Source organism: Natator depressus, chromosome 18, assembly GCF_965152275.1.
Source record: "Natator depressus isolate rNatDep1 chromosome 18, rNatDep2.hap1, whole genome shotgun sequence".
Classification (NCBI taxonomy): domain Eukaryota; kingdom Metazoa; phylum Chordata; order Testudines; family Cheloniidae; genus Natator; species Natator depressus.
In genome coordinates this window covers 18,371,461-18,392,994 of record NC_134251.1, presented here as the reverse complement: position 1 = coordinate 18,392,994, position 21,534 = coordinate 18,371,461, and the positions used below count along the sequence as shown (strand labels likewise).

General features: G+C 41.3%; 1 protein-coding gene and 1 pseudogene across 2 annotated transcripts; one reads left to right on the top strand and one right to left on the bottom strand.

The window, feature by feature from the left end:
* The window catches only part of LOC141974382 (large ribosomal subunit protein eL14 pseudogene), a 38,146-nt pseudogene extending 28,437 nt beyond the window's left edge, over window positions 1-9,709 (bottom strand).
* A 185-nt stretch (window positions 9,710-9,894) lies between these two features.
* On the top strand, window positions 9,895-20,606 carry PEX10 (peroxisomal biogenesis factor 10). Of its 2 annotated transcripts, none has more exons than XM_074975196.1 (6): window positions 9,895-10,144; window positions 11,767-11,847; window positions 12,445-12,662; window positions 13,405-13,580; window positions 15,152-15,287; window positions 20,329-20,606. In XM_074975196.1, the coding sequence occupies exons 1-6, from the start codon at window positions 9,928-9,930 to the stop codon at window positions 20,395-20,397; spliced, it is 897 nt and encodes a 298-aa protein (XP_074831297.1). In that variant the 5' UTR covers window positions 9,895-9,927; the 3' UTR covers window positions 20,398-20,606. The 2 variants fall into 2 exon arrangements, with proteins under 2 accessions (XP_074831297.1, XP_074831296.1); XM_074975195.1 differs by having other exon boundaries at window positions 12,445-12,842; window positions 20,329-20,605.
* Window positions 20,607-21,534: the final 928 nt, after the last annotated feature.

The window sequence follows — 21,534 nt, the reverse complement described above, 5'->3', positions numbered from 1 at the left end:
ACACTTAATTACTAACCCATTTTATTACAATGCTGTTTCAAAATAATTTGCTGTTTCAAAGTAATTATTGTTCCAAATGGGGAGGGGGGGGGAACGCAATTAATAAGTCAACCACCACATTCCAAATGATTTGCCCCACTGGGGCTATGAATCCATACCTACAAACCAGTATGTAAGTTGACACTGATAGACCTTTCTGTTGGAAAGGCCAGTTTTACAAGAGAAGAACAGCTGCACGGTTCCACTCCCACAGCTCTCCTCGAGAAGAAAAGAGCAGTGATGAGAAATAAGTGGAGAGGAAAACAAGCTGGAGTTTAAACTGACCCCTGCAGCCTGTCATTTGCCCTCAGGGAGGCAGACAGAGAATCTGCTTTTCCATTCCTTCACTAGCCTGCTCATGAGAGCGAAGAGAGTCAGGGCAGGACAGCAAGAAACAAAATGAGGCAGAGAATAAATAGGCGGGCGAGAGCAGGAGGCGACCCACAAGGATATGTTCTTTTATTAACTGGGTATCTAGTGTACTTCTGAGAGGACCATTCAGCTACCTCGCCATGTCACATCTTAACTAGTGGCCCCGTCCTACAAACAGCTACTCCTGCATGCAAGTTTACCTTAACTTTAAATATTTTCTGAAATTTGCGCACTTAATATTTCAACCTGAGTGACCACAAGTTTGTAAGTAATTTTTTACTGGGTTTATGAACTAAGGGTCAGGCCATTAACTGCTTACTCCCACTGGGGAGGAGTTACTTGAATGAGTAGCCCCCACTGCAGCTAAGGGGACTAGTCATGCAAATAACTGCTCACCAATGGGACAACAGAGTCACACAACCTGGCTCTAAGTTATAGAGATCTCAATTCCTACCTAGGGCTCAGATCCATGATTTCTGGGAAGAAATCTCCAGATTCCCCCATAACAATTGCATCTTCCTTTTGTGTTAAAAGTTGTAAAATATTCACATTCTTATTCCTTTCTGCATAAGAGAAGTTAAGATCTTAAGACAGGAACAGATGAGGGAATGGAACCATTTCTGTTAAATGCCCTCCTCCCCAAACCTGTCCATATTTAAACTGTTGATGCAATATAAAAGCTACACCTGGTAACAGTCCCCAATATGTCTTGGTTTTGGAAGCATTAGGAAGTTGTGTGCATTTCAAGTGATGGGATATTTGTTGTAGCAATTTTTTATTTTTTAAGGAAACTTAGGAAACTACATTACAAGTCAATGCTGCCCCCTAGGCAGCTCTAGAATGTTGCCATCCTTTATTTTTTAACAAAATCACACAGCACTTCCTCTCTACAGAGCACAGTACAAATATTAACTAGCTTGGAGGTTAAACAAGTTCCCTGTACTGCAGATATGGATTAATCCTGTTTTTCTCTCAGTGCACAGCGGGGTTTTATACTAAAGTAAAACTGACATTACTCAGATCTTCACATTCTTTATGACATCATCGTCTTACATTTACACAATAAGAATTCCAAAACACTGAATAAACTATAGACCTGTGGTATTCAGTAGTCACAGGTTCTATTCCTGGCTCTGCCAATGGACTACTGGGTGACCTTGTCTCTCCGTGCCTCAGTTTCCCCATCTGTAAAATGGGGATAACGATATTGTCCTCCATTGTAAAGTACTTTGAGATCTACTGATGAAAAGCATTGTAACATTTAGGTATTATATATACACTAGAGACTTCACTCATCACAAATACAACCTCTTCTAGGGTGGAGCCCAGCAGCTGAGTAAGAGTCCACAATGCTGGAAGTCAACAAATTAAGAAGAATGAGCCCAGTAAAAATCAAAAATGACAAAAGAGCCACAGCTCTCCATTAGCCTCTTGCAACATCCAGTGCAGGAAAAGTTGCATACAGTATATTTTTCTAAGTGCTTTAACAATCCCACTTCTAAGTGGTCCACACAATTCTCAGATGACAATCTTCATTTGCTTTTTAAGATCTGCTGCTCCGCTCCTTTTTCTCCTTGCTCTGCTACTGTCACCTACAAGACAATATTGATTACGGAGGACTGTGAAACAAGAGGCTCAAACCCAAAAGTGAAACTCAGTTTAACTTGCTAACTGTCACCTGATTTTAAACATGTAAAAAACATGACTTTGTAGGAATCTGATGTGAAATAAAAACTTTGCTCAGGTTCACTCCTACAGCAAGTGCACCACAGTGACCTCACAGAAGGCACAAGCCAATGGTTGAATTTGTAATTGAACCAGAGATCATTGTTTCTTAAGGGCACAAGTGGAAGCTGTCTGGCCTAATGAAGGAGCTATTCTGGGTTATAAACTCACTTTGGGGATTGGTCCTGCTTTGAGCAGGGGGTTGGACTAGATGACCTCCTGAGGTCCCTTCCAACCCTGATATTCTACGATTCTTTAAAAAGTGCTGAAATTGCCCTTCAGACCTGGGTGATTCATATTACTCTGACTGGAGTACACAATTTATATTTAGGTTTCAGAGTAACAGCCGTGTTAGTCTGTATTTGCAAAAAGAAAAGGAGTACTTGTGGCACCTTAGAGACTAACCAATTTATTTGAGCATAAGCTTTCGTGAGCTACAGCTCACTTCATCGGATGCATACTGTGGAAAGTATTTAGTAAAGTACCAAACTGCTTAGACAGGGCCCTGATTCTTCAAAGGCTCACAAATGAGCTTAACTTGATTAAATCCACTGATTTGATGGGATCACTCATATAAAAGTAAGCACCCATGTAAGTCTTTGCAGGATCAGGTCCTTAACAGGTCTGAGCACTAAGGGGTGTTACAGTTAACATACATTTTCACAATTAGTGAAACAAACATTAATGAGTTCACCCTTAAAGCTGAGCGACTGATACAGAGAACACACCAAACATAACACACACACAAAACCTACAGCACCCTGCGTATTCCTGACTGGAACTTTTAGGCACTGTAGTAATATAAAATGTCAAATAATTATTTTTATATAGCACCAGCTAAATGCTAGCCACTTTACACAGAAGTGTGAAGATTACGGTCCCTTATGAGCTGAATTAATGAATACATAATAGACTGTAAGAAATGTCAGCCTTCATGCTGCTGTTACATACATTTTTCTTTCTCTCCCTCTACCCTTTTTAGTACTATTTTTAAAAAGAATTAAGTTCACTGACCAAAAGCAAAAACTCACCAACAGTTACCTAATATTATGTGAGCTCAACTTCAATTCACAAGAAAAGCAAAATTCTGAGTAAGGGCTGAAATGATGCTCTTCAGCAGCCTGCAGTTCTTCTCAGTTTTATAGAAACTGGAGAGATGTGTCTCTGAGAGGTCTGATCAAATGACTAGGAGCCAGGAATTTGTGGGCCATAATTCCAGCTTTCACACTGATTCTTCGGGGGAAGTCACTTAATTATTTGTATTACTGTAGCATCTAGAAGCCATAGTCATGACTAGGATCCCTGCCTCAGCCTCCTGATCCGTCAAATTGAGAGTGAATGATACCCGCCTACTTTTACAAAGATCACTAAAAGCTTCACTCAAGATTTCTTTAATAAATGGCACATACAATATAAGACACAAAAAGGGACTAGGAGAGAGAAACACAGCACTCGAAGCAACCTCCAGCCCCTTTTTCTAGCAGCTTGTCATTCTAGCATAGTCTCCAGCTTCAGTCAGACCCTGCTGAAAGCTAGGATGTTAGCTCCAACAACCTATCATTGTGTGTCTGTCCCTAGGCCCATTAGACGCCTAGCATTCTAACCGACCCATGTGCAACTGAGTCAAGAGATAATTAACTCTTTGGTTGCTAGAGGAAAGTATTGCACAAGGTACATACCAAACACCTCTCAGAGATGGTCTGAGGATTAAACTGAGGATGGGCCAAATTCATCACACTAGAACTAGACCAGGGATGAATTAGGAGCATTGTTTGTTGAGTGTTTAAAATGTTAGGAATTATTGCTATGGTGTTGCCAAGTCTCATGATTTTATTACGAGTCTTGAAATATTTGATGTTTTTCTTAAAAACCCAGCAGTTGATATCAGGAGATTGCCTGGGAGTCTGAGCTTCCATTTAAAAAAAAAAAAAAAGGAAGTTTCTAGCCTTTGTGGTTCCAGAAAAAATGTGACATGAGTGCAGCCTAAAGAGGATAAATAAAAAGAACTCCAGAAGTATTATTTAAAAAGATCATAATTTTTAAACCAATCTCAGGGTTTTTGGGGTGCAGACTCATTGTTTTTAATGTTTGGGGTTAGCAGTACTGCAGTGACGTGCCAAGAATGCAAAGGCTGAGATAATAAGTTCCTGATGGTTCTTGCCTTCAGTAAGGATCTATTCTGACAAAGGAGGAGCAGTGAAGAGAGGCCGTGCTGTTTGCAAAATACTGACCAACCTAGATATTGTATTATTTGAGGCAAGTACCCCACCTACAGTTCTTCTAGAGCAGTGGTTCCCAAACCTTAACAGCCTGTGAACCCCTTTGACTAACATGTCAAGTCTCGCGAACTCCCTCCTAAAAATTAATATTTCAGGGATTGTCTCCTTTACCTGAGTATAAATTATAAAAGCAGTGATCTTGAAAATATAAAATTTGTTTTTATGACATGCTTATTACACACTATTTATTATTAATTATTTATCATTACAGTATTTTTAGTACATTGTGAAAACAACAACACTCTTCCCAGATCTCACTTTTGTAGCTTGTATCACTTTGAATAAGCCTGTTATAAGAAAAAGTCTCCTATGTTTCATCAAGGAGTATCAGATGTGAAACAGCATGAAGGTATTTAAGAAGCCAACTCAAAGAGTTCCTCCTACACAAGCATTCAGGTCTTGAGCAGTCCAGGCAAACAATGCACGTTACAACAAAGCTTAAACTTGTTCTTCATAATAATTTTAAAAACAATACTAGCTGCCTATTTAATTTTAAAAACAGCAAAAAAATATCCACCTCCCTTTCCATTTCTTATAAGGAGTCTTGAAGTTTAAATTTCCAGTGTGATAGATATGCTTTCTTTGATCTGCTTAGCTCTTGGAAGTCCAGGGGCTCCGAGCTGCTGGCTCCATGCTGCCCAGGGTCCCTAGGGACAGCTCTGTCTGCCATTAGGGAATTTTTTTCCCCGAGAACCCCATGTAACATTTCGCGAATCCCAGTTTGGGAACCACTGTTCTAGAGAAGGCGTTCTCAAACTTTTTCTCAGTGTGGCCCTTATCTTCATAGCGAGATTGTTTCATGGCTGTTTCCCCACCCATCTACCTCTGAGTGGCCCACATACTCTCCCACACGTGATCACATAAAATCCTAGTTGCAACTACATCAATTGCTGCCATGGGAAGGGAATATTAAGAAAGTACTATTACGTATAATTTGTCTGGTGGTAGCACACAAGAGACACTGTCCCAAAGAGCCTTCTATTTAAAATATTTTTGGCAATCCTTCAATTAGATGTAGCCGTTGGAAAGAAGCAGAACAAGCCAGGATGACATGATCAACCAGCCGTGCACACCCTGCAGTTTGGGTACCCACCTTCCAACAATTCAGTAAAAAAATAGCCAGTGCCAGAGATTTTCAGATGCACCTTTTCAAACGTTAACCTGGAAATGTGAACATGGCACTTTCCATAAGAGTCAGGGAGTTAGCTCCAGTGTCTTGGCAGAATTCCAATCTGTGTAATTACACTCTGCTTCCTAAAATTCCCCATATAATTTCAGTGAGATCCACGACACAGCGGTTTAGACCAGATACTGTAACTGTCAGCCATTAAATAGCTCTCACCTTCTATGCCAAAGGTGGTGAATAACGTGACCAGTGTGCACTTTTTGTATTTCAGTTTGCTAAAGCCTCAGTCCTGCAAACACACAAGCAATTAACTTTACACACAAGTATTTACACTGAGTTCAATGGGACTACTCAGTGTAAAGCCAAATCCATGTGTATTTGCTGGAAAGAGCCTGAGGGCTGGTCTACACTAGAAAATTAGATTGATCTTGCTACCTGGCTTAGGGGTGAGAAAAATCCACAGCCCTAAGCAAAGTAGTTAAGCTGACCTAAATCCGCACATGGACAGCGCTAGAGCTCCGGTAAATATTTTCAACCCCACTGGAGTTTTTTTAGCATAATGGGGGTGTGTGGCTCTGGAAAATACTGTGTAAAATTTCAATCCCTGCATCGAGCTAACTACCGCCCCTTGGGGAGGTGGACTGCCTATGCCAATGGGAGAACCCCTCCTGTCAGCACAGGGAGTGTCTACACTGAAGCGCTAGAGCAGCACAGCCACTTTGCTGCAGCCGTGTCACTAGTGTTTTAAGTGTTGACAAAGCCTCAGTTTGTAAAGTGCTTTGAGATTCTTCAGGATATTTTAGCAGTGTAGTGTCCCGCTGTCTCCTCGCTGCTGGAGTCTTTCCCTGCTATGGGGAAAGGCTCCAACAGTGTGGAAAGACTGTGGCAGGGGAGGCATTAGGAAATGTCTCCAGCAGCAGGTAGCCACTGGAGCCTTTCCCCACTGTCAGAGCCTTTCACTGACATATGTAGCTACACACCACAGCTTGGTTTTCACTGTGGCATGAAGCTATATATACCCTACGTGCCTCTGCCAGGGGTGTGCAGCATAGCCCTAGCGTATTATAGTGTAATGTAGTGATTAGCGTGGATGGTGCCTCCACCAACAGATGGTACTGTATCTTAGTGCCAAATTGTTGTCTTGTTTTGATATTACATTGTTGTATCTGATCAGGGGATTGGTAAGAAGTTTGAGTCCTGCCTGTGTGTGCAGAAGCTGTTACCTTGGTATCCTAAAAAACCCTTGAATTTTGATAAGCAACTATTACAGTAGGTTTCACTGTAACCTGAATTGCAACTAGCAAATTATCCATTCACCAAATAGATGTGGAACCACGGAGGAAACACACAAATACAGAATCTTAAAGTGGAACTTTTACATTAGTTTATAATCTCATTTTAATCAATTTTAAAATCTGTTCAGAAGAAAAGCACAAACACAGTTTGGCAAATAACAGGGCTATCAGGTTTCAAGATTTATAATTGTAGTTTATGAGTTTTTCAAAGAATAAATATTGCTATTTTGTTTCCTTTGTGAAAAAGGACCTTGACTGTAAGGTGCACATTGTAGAAACATCATACCGTCCACACCACCATCAGCCTCAAAATGTGTAACATGAGGCTGGCTGATTTTTTGTTTAACATTTTCCCGGCAGAGTCCAATAAATCATAGTGACCAAGATTTACTGGACTCTGTCTAGCAGAACACAGTTATTCAAGTCCCCACAGTAAGCAAACCAGGGATTGTGTGTGATTTGGAAGATAATTTATCAGCAAAGCTGGTAATTTTAATATTGTAACATTGATGTTCACTCATCTTTCTGTCTCTTTCCAAGTGCTGTCTTTCATCAATGAATCATCCACGTAGAGAAATGGTTCAGGCATTGCACTATGGCAAATGCGTGTTTACTGAAGACAAACAGCCCTGAAGCCTGGTCAGAGAAAGACACTATATTCTGCAAGGACTGGATCCCTTTAGGCCACACAGGAATTAATCTTTAAAGTAAAACCACAAAACCGGCCTTTGAAGCATTGTACACCAGCACTTCAGAGATCAGGATCTTTGTAAATTTCTTCTAGCTGCTTGCATATTTAATGCAGTAATGTTGAGTGGACCAGCAGTAGACAGGGTGGAGGAACAATCCATGTGAACTGAGTCCTGAAATGAGCTTTCCTGATGGATCATTTGCCTGCCAGCAGAAGTAACCAGCTTCAGGCAACTAGCCCCCAGTTTTTTTTATAGGTTTTTTCTTCTTTAAGTTTGTCATTAAATCAAGTCTTTGTGAATGCAAGGAGCTAATAGCCAGCGCTGCTCTGACAGCTATGCTGAAGATGTGCAGTATTGCCCAGGCTGAGTGCGGGGCTGCCAAGCCACAAGTCTGAATGAGTTAGACTTAAAAAACACATAATAAAGGAAGGTTTTAAGGGACTTATTAAAATTCATAAAAAATTCTTCATTACAAAAGAGAGAGAGATGTAAAGTTCATATGCAATGAGTGAGACTTGGGCTCAGGAAACAACTTGTCCACACAACAGCTGAAAGAAATTATTTATGAAGGATACAAGGGCATGCTTGTGCAACTGCATGGATCTACATTTGGTTATGCCAATATCACGGCATTGAGCAATGCACAGTATACGTATGTGCTCTGCTCTGCAATCTTCCCACATGCAGCGTGATGCTGAAAAACTGCACCACTGTTAAGCCAACTACTGACGCCTGGATAAGGAAATTTCTAATTGTAGTTTGAAGTCCTGGCCAGTTCCTACTGTAAGAGGCTTGCCTCTGTGATTTCTGTAACACTGTGAATTCTGTGGCCATGAATAAAAATAGTCAGCAAACACTGACTTTCATTTCAATATTTGTTCAGAAAAAAAGGGACACATTTTTTCAACAAAAAAGTTCCTGTTTACCGGCCAACCCTAGCCATGCAAAAATTCTACCCCATCTAGGGGGCACTGCTCCCACCCACACTTCCAGTGTGGCCAACTCTTGCAATTTTATTACAAGTCTTGAGATATTTAGTGGTTTGGTTTTTTTTAAAAGCTCTAGCACTTAAAATCAGAAGAGTGTGTGAGATTTTTAAAGGAAGTAGGTATCTATGCCTCATGGGTTAGGCTCCAATTTTGGCATGAAAGTCAGTGTTCACAGTAATCATAAATTTGAATGAAGTCCATGAAGAGCTCACCTCACACTTGCCCTGTGTCAGTAGCTCCTATCCCTCAGGGCTAGGCCTGGCTCCCCAAAGGTGTCATAACCTGGAACATGTGGTTGCACCACTACTCAGATTTGGCCCATCCACCCCCTGTAGATTGAGACACAGTAGCAGACGCCAAACCTGAGTGGGGTTGCAACCATGTACCCCAGATTACAACCCCCAGGAGCTGCCACTGCATGTTGGGCTCAGTTTCTAATACCTCCAACCTTCTGTGACTCATCATGTCCCCCCACATCTCTGTCATGAAATTTACTAAAAACTTCCATGTCAAATTCATAGCCTTATTCATGGTTGCTGAGAAAAGCTTGAAACCCTGAAGAAACCACCTTCTACAAAAAAAAAAAAAAGGAGTACTTGTGGCACCTCAGAGACTAATAAATTTATTTGAGCATAAGCTTTCGTGAGCTACAGCTCACTTCATCGGATGCAATCTATCACCTTCTACAAGAGGCTTGGAAACTGGAAGGCAAAGGAAAAGAACCCAAAGTGTATTCTTGAAGCAAATCTCATGTTTTTTCAGGGGGAGGGAGGCTAACCCTTGGTTTTTGAACACTTCAAGTTAGCATCATTGGGTTTCTGTCACAGCAAACTTGCCCCTGCAGAAAAGGTCCAGACACCACAGGTTAATAATATCTAGCTCTCCTATAGCACTTTCCATCCGTTGCTCTCTAGGTGTTTTACAAAGGAGGAGAGTACCATTATCCCCATTTTACAGAAGGGGGAACTGAGGCATGGGGAAGGGAAGGGAGTTGCCCAAGGTCACCCAGCGGGCCAGTGGCAGGGCTGGGAATAGAAGCCAGGTCTCTCAAGGCCCAGCCCAGGGCTCCATCCCTTAGGCCGTGCTGCCTCCTTACCATGGGCCCATCCTGAACGGCGTGCGGGCGCCGTGGCGTCTCTGCGACGCAGCCCAGGGGATAGGCAGGGTGGGCAATGCCAGGGGACATCGCCATGGCAACACCCCCAGGGCACTGCCACGCAGCTCTGGCGGGAAGATGCGCGCGCCGCCGCCGCCGCCCCGAGGGATTGTGGGTCCTGAGCGCGATAGTACTGGGGCCGCCGGCCTGCTCCGCCCCTTTAAGGAGCTCTCGCCCCGCCCCTCTTGGAGGAGCTGAGATGACGCACAACGCCTGCGCCTTGCGAAGCCCGCCCAGTACGTACACCTAGGCGTATGTTGTCTGTGCCAGCGGTCTACGTTATCTTCGTGACGCTGCGTACAGCGGACGGTGGCCGAGAGAGGGAACGTTTCCTCCTGGCTCCACCCCCGCTGCTCGGGATGCCGCTGGCTCCCGCTGGGCCCGCGCATCTGGTGCGCTGCGGGCAGAAGGATGAGTTGTACCGGAGCGGCTTGCGGAGCGGGGCCGGGGCGGCGCTGCACGGGCTGGCGGGTGAGGGGCTCGCGTGGGCCGGGGGGGGGGAGAACATACGGTAAGAACGGCCAGGCCAAAGGTCCTCCCAGCCCAGTGTCCTGTCTCCTGACCGTGGCCAATGCCAGGCGCCCCAGAGGCGGTGACCCGTCTCCTGCCATCCATCTCCGCCCTCTGGCAAACGGAGGCTGGGGACACCCTTCCTGCCCCATCCTGGCTAATAGCCATGAATGCCCTCAAGCTCCATGAATTTATCCACTTCTCCTCTAAACCCTGTTATAGTCCTAGCCTTCACAACCTCCTCCGGCAAGGAGTTCCACACGTTTACTGTGTGCTGAGTGAAGAAGAACTTCCTTTTATTTGTTTTAAACCTGCTGCCCATTAATTTCATGGGGTGGCCCCTCGTTCTTATATTATGGGAACAAGTAACCTTTCCTTGTTCACTTTCTCCACACCACTCATGATTTTATAGATCTCTATCGTATCCCCCCCCCCCCACGTAGTCTTCTCTTTTCCAAGCTGAAAAGTCCTAGCCTCTTTAATCTCTCCTCATATGGGACCTGTTCTAAACCCCTAATCATTTTAGTTGCGCTTTTCTGAACCTTTACTAATGACAGTATATCTTTTTTGAGATCAGGGGACCACATCTGCACGCAGTATTCAAGATGTGGGCTTATCATCGATTTATATAAGGGCAATAAGATATTCTCCGTCTTATTCTCTATCCCTTTTTTAATGATTGTTAACATCCTATTAGCTTTTTTGACTGCTGCTGCACACTGCGTGGACGTCTTCAGAGAACTATCCACGATGACTCCAAGATCTTTCTCCTAATTAGTTGTAGCTAAATTTAGCCCCCATCATATTGTATGTATAGTTGGGGTTATTTTTCCCAATGTGCATTACTTTACATTTATCCACATTAAATTTCATTTGCCATTTTGTTGCCCAATCACTTAGTTTTGTGAGATCTTTTTGAAGTTCTTCACAGTCTGCTTTGGTCGTAACTATCTTGAGCAGTTTAGTATCATCTGCAAACTTTGCCACCTCACTGTTTACCCCTTTCTCCAGATCATTTATAAATAAGTTGAATAGGATTGGTCCTAGGACTGACCCTTGGGGAACACCACTAGAGAGGTAGCTTGCGTGGGCTGGGGGGAGGGGGTGCGGGGGTCTGGTCCCTGTACATAGTGCAGTTCCTGAGCTGTACCTGTTGTTTTCTCCCTCTACCCCGGGTAGGTTTATTGTCACCTTTCAAAGTTTGAGGCCTAGCCAGCCCTGGCTAGTCCATGGCCCCCCTTAGCCCTAACAGTCACTGTAGGAGGCTGATGAGAGCTTTACTCATGGGTTTATTAAAAGTATTCCTGGCAAGTGGAATTTTGCTCATTTAAAAGGCAAAGATCATATTCTTGTGTTACTGCCCAGCTATTCAGGTTATTCAACCTAAAAACAAAACAAACTCCTCCCTCATCTTCTACCTCCCTTCCTCACCTTTTGCCATGTCTCCTCGTTTGAATAATGAAAACGGAGTAGTGTTTCTGGTGCACAGTGCCACAAAGTTTGGGCCATAATCACCACTGGGGAGTGTTTTAAATCCGAACTGTTTTTGGAATAAATTTTATGTTGTTAATCTTACCTCGTAGGTGCTAAGAAATGGTTGGAATGGAGGAAAGAGATTGAACTTCTTTCTGATGTAGCATACTTCAGCCTCACCACATTTTCAGGTAGTGTTGATAAAGGTTAGCCATTTGACATGGTTTGGGGGGGAAGGTTGTGGGTATCGTTCTGGTGTGGAGAAAACAGACTCTAATGTTTCTTTGATTTATTTGTTGGCTGAGTTAATTACCTGCTTACAAATGTTTAATGCTTCTGGGTTGCTGTCAGTATTGTAAATGTAATTGGGGGAGGGCGGGTCCTAGAAGTTTGGGGTTTTTTTAATAGATGCTTCTTTTTGTTAAATGTAAATACGATATTTAATATTTGGTTTGTTTAAGACATAGCATTTATTTAAAATCCATGTGAAAGAACCCATCATTTATCATCTTGCTCCCACCAGAACTATTGGAAGAGTGCTTTCTGAAAACAGGGCCTGTACCATGAAGAATTATGCATCATGGTAGTAAGCTTGGTGTTTGAGTAATTGCAGGATTGGGCCCATAAAAGATTTACAGTTTAAACATAATGATCACATCATTTGGCACTGAAATTTAAGCCACCTTTGGCGCTCCTAAACATAGCATCTGTTTTAACAGGGCATGTCAATAATGGAAATAAGAATGTCAGCTTACCCATCTTCTACTTTTGTCCGTGTTATCTTTCAGGTTATCAAACTCTTGGTGAAGAATATGTTAATATTGTCCAAGTTGATTCTTCCAAGAAGAGAATCCCTTCTCTGCTTCGACGGGCCATTTTGATTTGTCTTCATACTGTTGTGCCTTATTTGTTGGACAAAGGATTAATCCATCTGGAACATGAGTTGCAGATAGAAACTGGTGGATCTACAACCTTGCAGAGCAATGGTCTATGCGGCAGGACTTTGGTACGAAGCTGGGTGCAGAAACAAGTTGGCAGGCTGACAGAACAGCAGAAGAAAACCCTTTCACAAACTGTGTATGTCCTCAAGCAATGCATCCCCCTGCTCCGTAGGCTGCATCTGGCAGTATTTTATATAAATGGCATCTTCTATCACATCTCTAAAAGGATCACTGGAATATCTTATGTATGTTAAAGAATTCGTTGATTGAAGACACTTTTCTTAACGTAATGTAGTATTTTGGCTTCAGCAACAGTATTGCATGTAAAAGGCATGTAGAATTTGGCCTGTGATGATCAGTAAATTGGGCAGTGCCTAATAATTTTAGAGAGAGTTTTCAATAATTCATGAGAGGGGGGGTCAGGTTTCCCCCCTTCCTTTTATTGGTCACTGCTAACAAATCTAGATTAATTAAAGACCAGTTCAGGTCCTAATGTAATTCTAGAAAACAAGTGAATCTAGCCAAAACTATATTTGGGGCACATGCATTCACTGCTAGTATGTGTGGAAGCATCGGTATTTAACTGGTGTGACTCTATTGTATGGGAAATCTGATGTGTGTAGTCTTATGTTTGCATTTTTAACTGCCTTTTTCAAGCTAGTGGTTTAATGTAATGTAAAACTGTGTTGCCTTTGGGAGGAGGTGGTCAAAACTGAGGTACTAGCAGATCGATGATGAGGCTCATTACCATCTAAAAGGTCATGTTTTCATTAATTTAGTTTCTCTTTTCCTGTGTGAACTATATAGCTTCGTGCTCCAGGATTGCCTGGAGATGACCAGAGCGTTCGATCAAGTTACAAGCTTCTTGGGATAGTGTCACTGCTGCATCTTGTACTGACAGTTGGTGTTCAGATCTACAGCTTCCAACAAAGGCAGAGGGCAAGGCAGGAGTGGAAACTACACCGCAACCTCTCATATCCAAAGTATGATGTTCCTAACTTGCTGGAAAGGGGGCGGAAGGAGGAATAATTGTGTGGGAATTTTCTTATCTATAACTAATGGGAAATTCTGTGGTGGAGCTCCACTCACAGCTAAGCACCAAGGTAACATAAATACTATAGGGTAGTGGAAGGGACTTCTTCGGACGCTATGTAGTTAACTGCTATACATCTTCTGTCACTAATGAGAATGTGTTCAATTACAGTAGCTAGATAGGAACAGTGTATCTTTATTACTTAACTGCATGATGTTAGAAATATTTAACCATTTTATTACTGCTTTCACCTGTAGTTTCAACCTCTAATATTCACCAGACTCCCATGTTGGATGTCAAGTTTTCCTTGTCATTTTATAAACTCTTGTGTGTATGTGATAGGACCTAGGAGCCCAGTCATCAACCAGGACACCTTTGTGCTAGGTACTGTGCAAACATATATAACAAAGACTGGCCCAGCCCCAAAAAAGCTTGTAATATTGTAACTTAATGTGAGTAAAAATGTAGTTGGTCTGTCCTCCTCCTACTGGCAAAATGTAGCAGAGGGTATGTCTATACCGTACTGCATTTTAAAACCCCTGGCAGAACGGCTCAGAGCCCATGGCTATAGACTTGCTCAAGCTATGGCGCTAAAAACAGCGGTGTAGATAACTCTGCAGCCCCACCCCCTCAGCTTCAGCGCCCGAATTCTAGCCCCCCCCGAATGTCTACACGACTGTTCTTAGTGCTGGAGAATGAGGCAGTAGTCAGGCTGAGAGACTCACTACTACAGGTTTTAAAACAGTGTCGATGTAACCACATACATCTCCCCTCATCCCCACAATTGGCTTTAATTGTCCACTTCGTTGAAAATCTCAGCTGACACCAGGGATTAAATGGGTTATGATGACTGAACTACTCTCTTCTCCAGCCAGAGGTGGGCTGTTCAGGGCAGGATTGAAACATACTTGCACTGCAGAAAGTTACAACACAGGCAGAAGTGTATCAACACTTCCACCTCACTGGCCTTTCCCTGTGACCCTTAGTGTCAGGCCCTGGACTCATGTAGGGCAACCCCTAGCATCCTGTGTCGTGTTGTCCCTCTTTCTCCACTCTCACTCACCTGTGCAGTGTCTGGGCTATTTTGCGTGCTGTTGTTACATTAAAAATTTTTTTAAAAATTGCGACTAAAAGGTGTTTTCAAAATTGCACATCTGTCACTTTTCTCAAACTTCAATTTTAGCAGATAATTACCTTTTCATAGACTATTTTTAAATTATCAAATAACTTCACAGTCAGATAAGAAAAGTGTTTCCTTGACACGAGTACTCCTATTCCTTGTCCCCTTCACTAGAAGAATAGCATGAATTATGGTCCAGGTTGTCTTGGGCATCTCAGACTGCGTTTCTTGTACCTCATTCTATGTCCGTATCACTGACATTTCTGAAATTTTTTAAGGAGGGGAATGTGTATAACTCTTGAGCATAAGTGGATTTGTTTCCATACATTGTATCAGTAAGGGTGTTTTACGTATTCTGGCTGTTACATTTTAGTTTAACTGTCAATTTATTATTCAATCAGAAATCAGACGGAGGAAAAATCTGTTATACGCAGTTCCCGATGCACATTGTGCTTGGAAAAACGTAGGCATGCAACAGCCACTCCCTGTGGCCACCTGTTCTGTTGGGAATGCATCACGGAGTGGTGTAACACCAAAGTAAGTGGGAAAGAGTTGGCTTTGAAAATTTGGAAGAACTATTGCATGATTATTCTAGAAGAATTTTCAGGCTCCGTAGTAAATGAAGCTTCCAAGACTCAAAATCCCTATCCACGTTTTGGAGGGGCCTGTGGTTGCCCAGCTGATCTGTTGACTTGAACTGTAAACAAATGTGTAAATGTTCTCTGCATTACAGTAATGAGGGAAACAAGACCTGAGTGTGGTGTTTACAGCACCGCTCTGGCTACCCAAACTCAGAAATGCTGTTGAACTTTATTGAAGCTGTGAACTTCGATAAATTATGGGATTAGTCATTACTTACATCTTGAGATGAGGGTTCCAATCCTTACTTAAGTGAACCAAGAACATAAACTGAGTTATCCTGGAGACCAGAGAGCATTTGTCCATATTAAACCACCATATAAGTACAACTGGAAAAGCCCAGGAGTGGTGTAGGGCATAGCTGACAGCACCATCCTGGACTCAGCCTGTTAACCCTTCTTCTTCATGGGCCACAACATTTTGTTCTACCTCTCATACTTTTAATGTCCTAAATAGTTGCATTTTGCTATGGATTAATTTTCTGTGCTGTGGCTTCTTTCATGGGATGGTGGTAAGCTTCTTCATGAAAAGCAAAGCTTCCAGTAAATGAATCATAGGGTGGTATTTACAAATTAAAAATGTCTTATTAAAACATTTAGAAAATAAACTTCATTCTACACATGCTTCTAAGTTGATGAACAAGTCAATACATCAGTTAAGTCCATAGTAGCTTAAACAATGTGTATTTTCATGCGGCCAGGGAAATGCATTTATCCACAGGGCAGCTTGTCTCAGAGATTTTAGGGCATGTCTGCCCTAAAAGAGCTACAGTGGCATAGCTGTAGCACTTTAGCATAGATGCTTCCTATAACAACAGAAGGGATTTTTCTATTGCTGCACCCTTGAGAGGCAGTAGCTAGGTTGACAGAAGAATGCTTCCATCAACTTAGCTGTCTACAGTGGCCCTTAAGTCAACCAGTGAAACTTCACGCTCCTGAGCACTACAGAGAGCTAGGCTGACTTAAGTTTTAGATGTAAATCTGACCTTAGTGTTAGCTGACGTGTTACGAAATTATCTGTCTCCATAGAGAAGAATCCAGCCCTCCTGATCTTGTCAGTTAAACAGTATCTTTCCCAGGCTTCAAGAATAGTTTGTAAACTATTACATGCTAGCCATAATCTGTTCTTAACCCTTTTCCAAACTGGAAAAGCTGTTTGGTGACTTTGTGTGGGTAACAGGTTGTAAGTTATCCTTTGTTTTGTCCAACCATTGATTGACTTTGGCACATCACCCTAGCCATGTGGCTTAAAGGTTCCTTTGCTTTGTAAGCCTTTCAGGACAAGTGTTTGTGCTGAAATGAGAGTTTACAATAGGCCAATGCATGATCTAACCATGCTACTTAGGCATCAGAGTTTACTACATGCTGACACTGAATTCAGAGGATAGCCTATGACCATTCAGAAAAGTGAGATCCTGGAGTAGGGAATATTGTTTGTATATCATATTGAGTGGGCCCTTTAGAAGAGCAACTACCCCAGATGTCAATTTTTCCTAACCAGTTAATTGTATTCCCCTTCTGCTAACCCTGTCTTATCTCCCACCCCCTATGTGTGCACTCTACAAGTAAAGAGCTGCCAGAGCATAAAACCTGGTGGAAAATGCAGTACTGCAGCTAAGTTGATCACACAGAAAAGTATGCCTTTCAGGCCCAGGTATTTGACTAAACACTTCTTCCTTGGATAATCCAGGGTTAAGATTGATGATAATGTAAGAAGTGCTTCTAAATGCTAGCACTCCTGACTCAAAAAGCCAAATTCAGCCCAGCTGTAAGCAGGTGCCATCCATAGATACCACAGGAGCTGTACCTGCTTACAGTAGATGAAAGTTTATCCCTCAGTGTTGTCTAGTATGGTATCATGAATCAGATTGTTTGTGCATTCCTTTTCAAACCTTATTAGACCTTCTATGGCTGTGCACAATATAAACATGAGCAACTCTTGCAAAACAGAAAAATGGTAACTCAGCTGTAGACCCCTCTTTTCCTGCAAAGGCTGGTGAAATTCCTAGATACTAAGTTCACACTCAGTAGTCTACTCAATAGCATACACCTAGAGTCCCAAATGGAGAGTGCAACCCAAACACCAAAACTTGTTCAGAAGACTTCTAATTTTGTACCTTCAATCAGCTGTAAATACAAAGATCTAGATATCCACATACCTAATGGTGGGTGGCACATTAGAGGCAGTTTTAAATCGACAAGCAAAGACATGCTTTCTACAATACTAGCATCTTTCCCTAGACAGCTTAGTGAGTAGTATTTCACATTGAAATCAGTCTGACAAATGCCTCATTAGGTTTGAAGTCCATGTTACAACCTACTTTGAATCAAGTAAATAGATTTAAAGTATTTCTGATCAAATGTGTATTACCAAATTTTTGGAAGTTAAGCGATTCCAGACTACTATAGACTTAGTCAACTTCTCATCCCCTCACCCTCTTGACTTCTTAACCAGGAAAGGTTAGAAGATAACTAAGCTTTTCTATCTTGAGAGCAAACAGTATGTGAGCTTCAGCAATTTCATGGATGCTTACAGTAATTCTGCCATAGGTTGTTAATGTCTTTTGGATCTGCAAATCTTTCCCCTGTGCCAGCACTAATTGTGGGTTTAGTGTCTGAGCTCAGTAGCCTAGCAAAAGTGATAGCTATCTCTGTTTTAAGAGTAGTAAACATGTAGTAAATAGTCTGAGCAAAGGAAAGTTCATGCAAGATGACTCTTACACACTGGCTGTTCGCTAAGGATCAGTCTCAAAAATTTTTCAGCTTAGTTCATTAGCAGGTACTTTCTTCTTTTAAATGGATGGCCAAAAAAAAGATGTATGGCACTTGTAAGACAAGATCTGAGTGAAATCCAAAGATAACAGATGGATCTCAAACAATAGCAATAAGCTGCCTGGAATGTTCAGATGGTTCAAGCAGTCTGGCTAATATATGGCACATAACTTTCTCTACTGGCCTACTGAGTGCATCACTGACAGAAAAACCAAAACTGGCTTATAACACACTGAACAAAGTCTGTGTATAGGTTATTTGAAAGCACTCTTTGAAGAAGATTTAAGTGAATAAGATAGTCTGAGTTCATGTACAGCTACAAATAAAATTATCTTGAACATCATGTGCTGTGAGAAGGTATTTTAGTGTATAGGAGAACTGGATTAAGAGGGAATTAGTTTGTAGTTAACTGGACATTTCAATTCTGGAGTTAGTGGTCTTAGAGGGCAAGCCACTGTGTTGCAATAGTAGCCTACTTGAGCTACTGCTTTTGATGGACTTCCCAAAGGAGGACTGTTCTGCCCACTGAAGGAGGTTGATTCTAGCTTGTAGATGGCACAAAAATTCTTCATCTTAAAGGGCTAGGAATCTGGCCTAACACCGTAGGAGCAATCTGCCTCAGCAGGCGGCAGTACTCATGTGCATGTAACCTCATCTGACATCATTTAGGGCTGTTATAGAATCTGCAGGGTCATGTGTTAGTGCTTTCTGTCATTTTATATTGGAACACACCATTTTCATTCATCTTCACATGCTTGTAGGGTAGCTTCTGTGAGTTTTTGCCTCTGTAGTTGGCAACCATTTAAGTACAACTCTGCAGCAATTTGGTTTTTAAAAGCCCAACCCTGTAAAGTAACCATGTTTACATAGCAGCCAGAGCTTAAATGCAGTAGTGGGTAATTCAGGAATGCAAAAACCCTCAATGTTGTTATAAGAACTTTCTTTAACTTTTGCATTTTCTAACTCATCTCTAGTGCACATGTATACACTCCTAGTTGAGCTATTTTAATACATTCTTACAGGATATGCATCGTGGCTGAGTTAATACAACTATTAGGATGTGTTACTGAGAGAATCCTAACTTTATTTTGCTTTAATATTTTAGTAATAGCTTCCATTTGTCATCACCAGCCACTACAGATTTACTTTGTGATCTGAAAGCTGCCTTTCATAGTAACTGAAATAATGGAGCAAATTTTTCACTTCAGAATGAGTAAATTGCTTTCTAGTTAACTGGGACTTTTTACTGAAGATTTGCCCATGCAATATTTGTTATATGAACAGCCAAATTAAGATCTCATTGCTCATGAAGCGCCAGCAAGCTATTTAATATAACAAGTATTTTTCTCTCTCATGCTTGTGGAGCTAAAGAATGCAGATATAAGTGATCCTATCTAGAGGCTAGAGACCTAAAAGCTAGCTGAACAGCCAAAAAAGACAAAGTATGGTTTAAACTTGTTGGAAAATACTGTTATTTGGGTAATATATTGGGTCTTTCATTAGACATAAAAAAACCAGGGAAATGATATTATAGAAAGAGAAAGGATCACTTCAGTCCTCTGCTATAGCTACAAGTCAGCTGGAACACTCGTGTAAACCACTAGCCTCTCACCTAATCTAGGTGGTCTTCCCTTCCACATTGTACCAGAGAACCTTCATTTATCTCCCCTCTGAGAATTGCTTACATCTATCTTTACCAGTGGCTTGACTTTTTGATTTAAGTTCTCAGAAGGCAGCACTCAACATTTGTCACTTTTTTCAGCATTTTCATTTAATGTGACAGTTACTGCCTGAACCAAGTAAGTTCTCTCATGTGTTCTTCCTTGAGGCAGTATCTGAAGAGGGTTTATTGTCTACACAGCTAATAGGTTCACCTTAAGGGGCCACTGTAATGTACAGCTTGTTCATTAACCATGTGTCATAAAGTTTACTAAGGTCATTTCCTGTATTAGTAAAACATGGTCATTTAAATTAGGTGCAGTTAATTTGAATAGAGGATAGTGCTTTATACCGTTAATCTTGCCCTAAAAACTAGACCGAAAGAAAGATTAGTGTTTAGGTAGGGCTACTCATTTCTTTGTTTAGATTCCTCCAATGTGCTCATGTTTGTTTATTTTTTTTAAAGTGGCTCATTAGCACTTGGTAACTTTAATCTTTCCTTTTTGTAGGCAGAGTGTCCATTATGCAGAGAGAAATTTCATCCTCAGAAACTGATCTATCTGCGACATTATCAATAACTGTATCAAAGCACTACTGTTGCCCCTGACAAGATCCTACGTTTATCTATCCTGATTAGCCAACAAAGCCATAATACAGTTTGGCTTAATCAATGAGCAAGATTTTATTTTGAGCCTAAATCTTTTTGTAAAACTTAACTGTTTTTACTGCTTGTAAAAAGGTGATGCTTCTCATTCCTGTTACAAAATAAACTTGAAGTACTTTGGTCCACTACCTTCTCTTTTACTCAGACCTTGACCTGCCATATTAAACACTGTTCCTAAAAATTGCTTAGAGCAAGTGCTCTAACCTTATTTATGCTGTTTGTCTGCATTTCACTTTAATCAATGAGGAGGCTAGAGAATGAGGATATTAAGTAGACTATTGCCCTTACAGTTAGTTGCAAACACTGTGGGAGGACTTAAATCCAAACAACCTTTCATGGCATGCTTTTAGTATTATGAAACTTTTAGGATTAAGACTTACATATAAATGGTGGATCCTTGCTCCCTTCCTGTTCTCCTAAAACTACAGCAGTCCCTGCTGAAGCTTCAGGTGGAAACAGTATGTATGTATATGCTTAAAGTAGAAGAAATTAAAGTTATGACTAACTCCAGTGGAAATTCTCATAAGAAATATGAATCCTAACAGCACCATTCTATTTTTACAGCATAATTAGGGTTAACAGTAAGATACACTTCTCCACTTACGTTCTATTGGAATTTGAGTTTAAACTGGAGTACACCTTGCACATGTAACTGATGTAAATGGAACAGTACAGTGAAAAGTGCTGAAAATTAGGTTCATTTATGTACCACTTAATTTGTTGTTTCTCACTGCTACCAGAAAATACTGTCAGGTCCCTATTGTCACATTTAAATTAGTCTAGCAATTTAAATTAGATTGTTTAAACAGTTTGTTACACAGTAGCATACAGAATGCTTTTGTATACACTAAGTTTTAAAATAGCTCACTGAATGTACAGTTGTAGGAACAAGTTCAGTAATGGACACTTCCTGTAATAATCATGAAGAATTTATATTAATTCATTATATATACACACAGACTGCAGTGTATCTTCCATTGCTCAAAATACAAGATTAGTAAACATCACACTCCTACCCAGAACCCGTCCCTTTTGGCAATAGGCACTATGA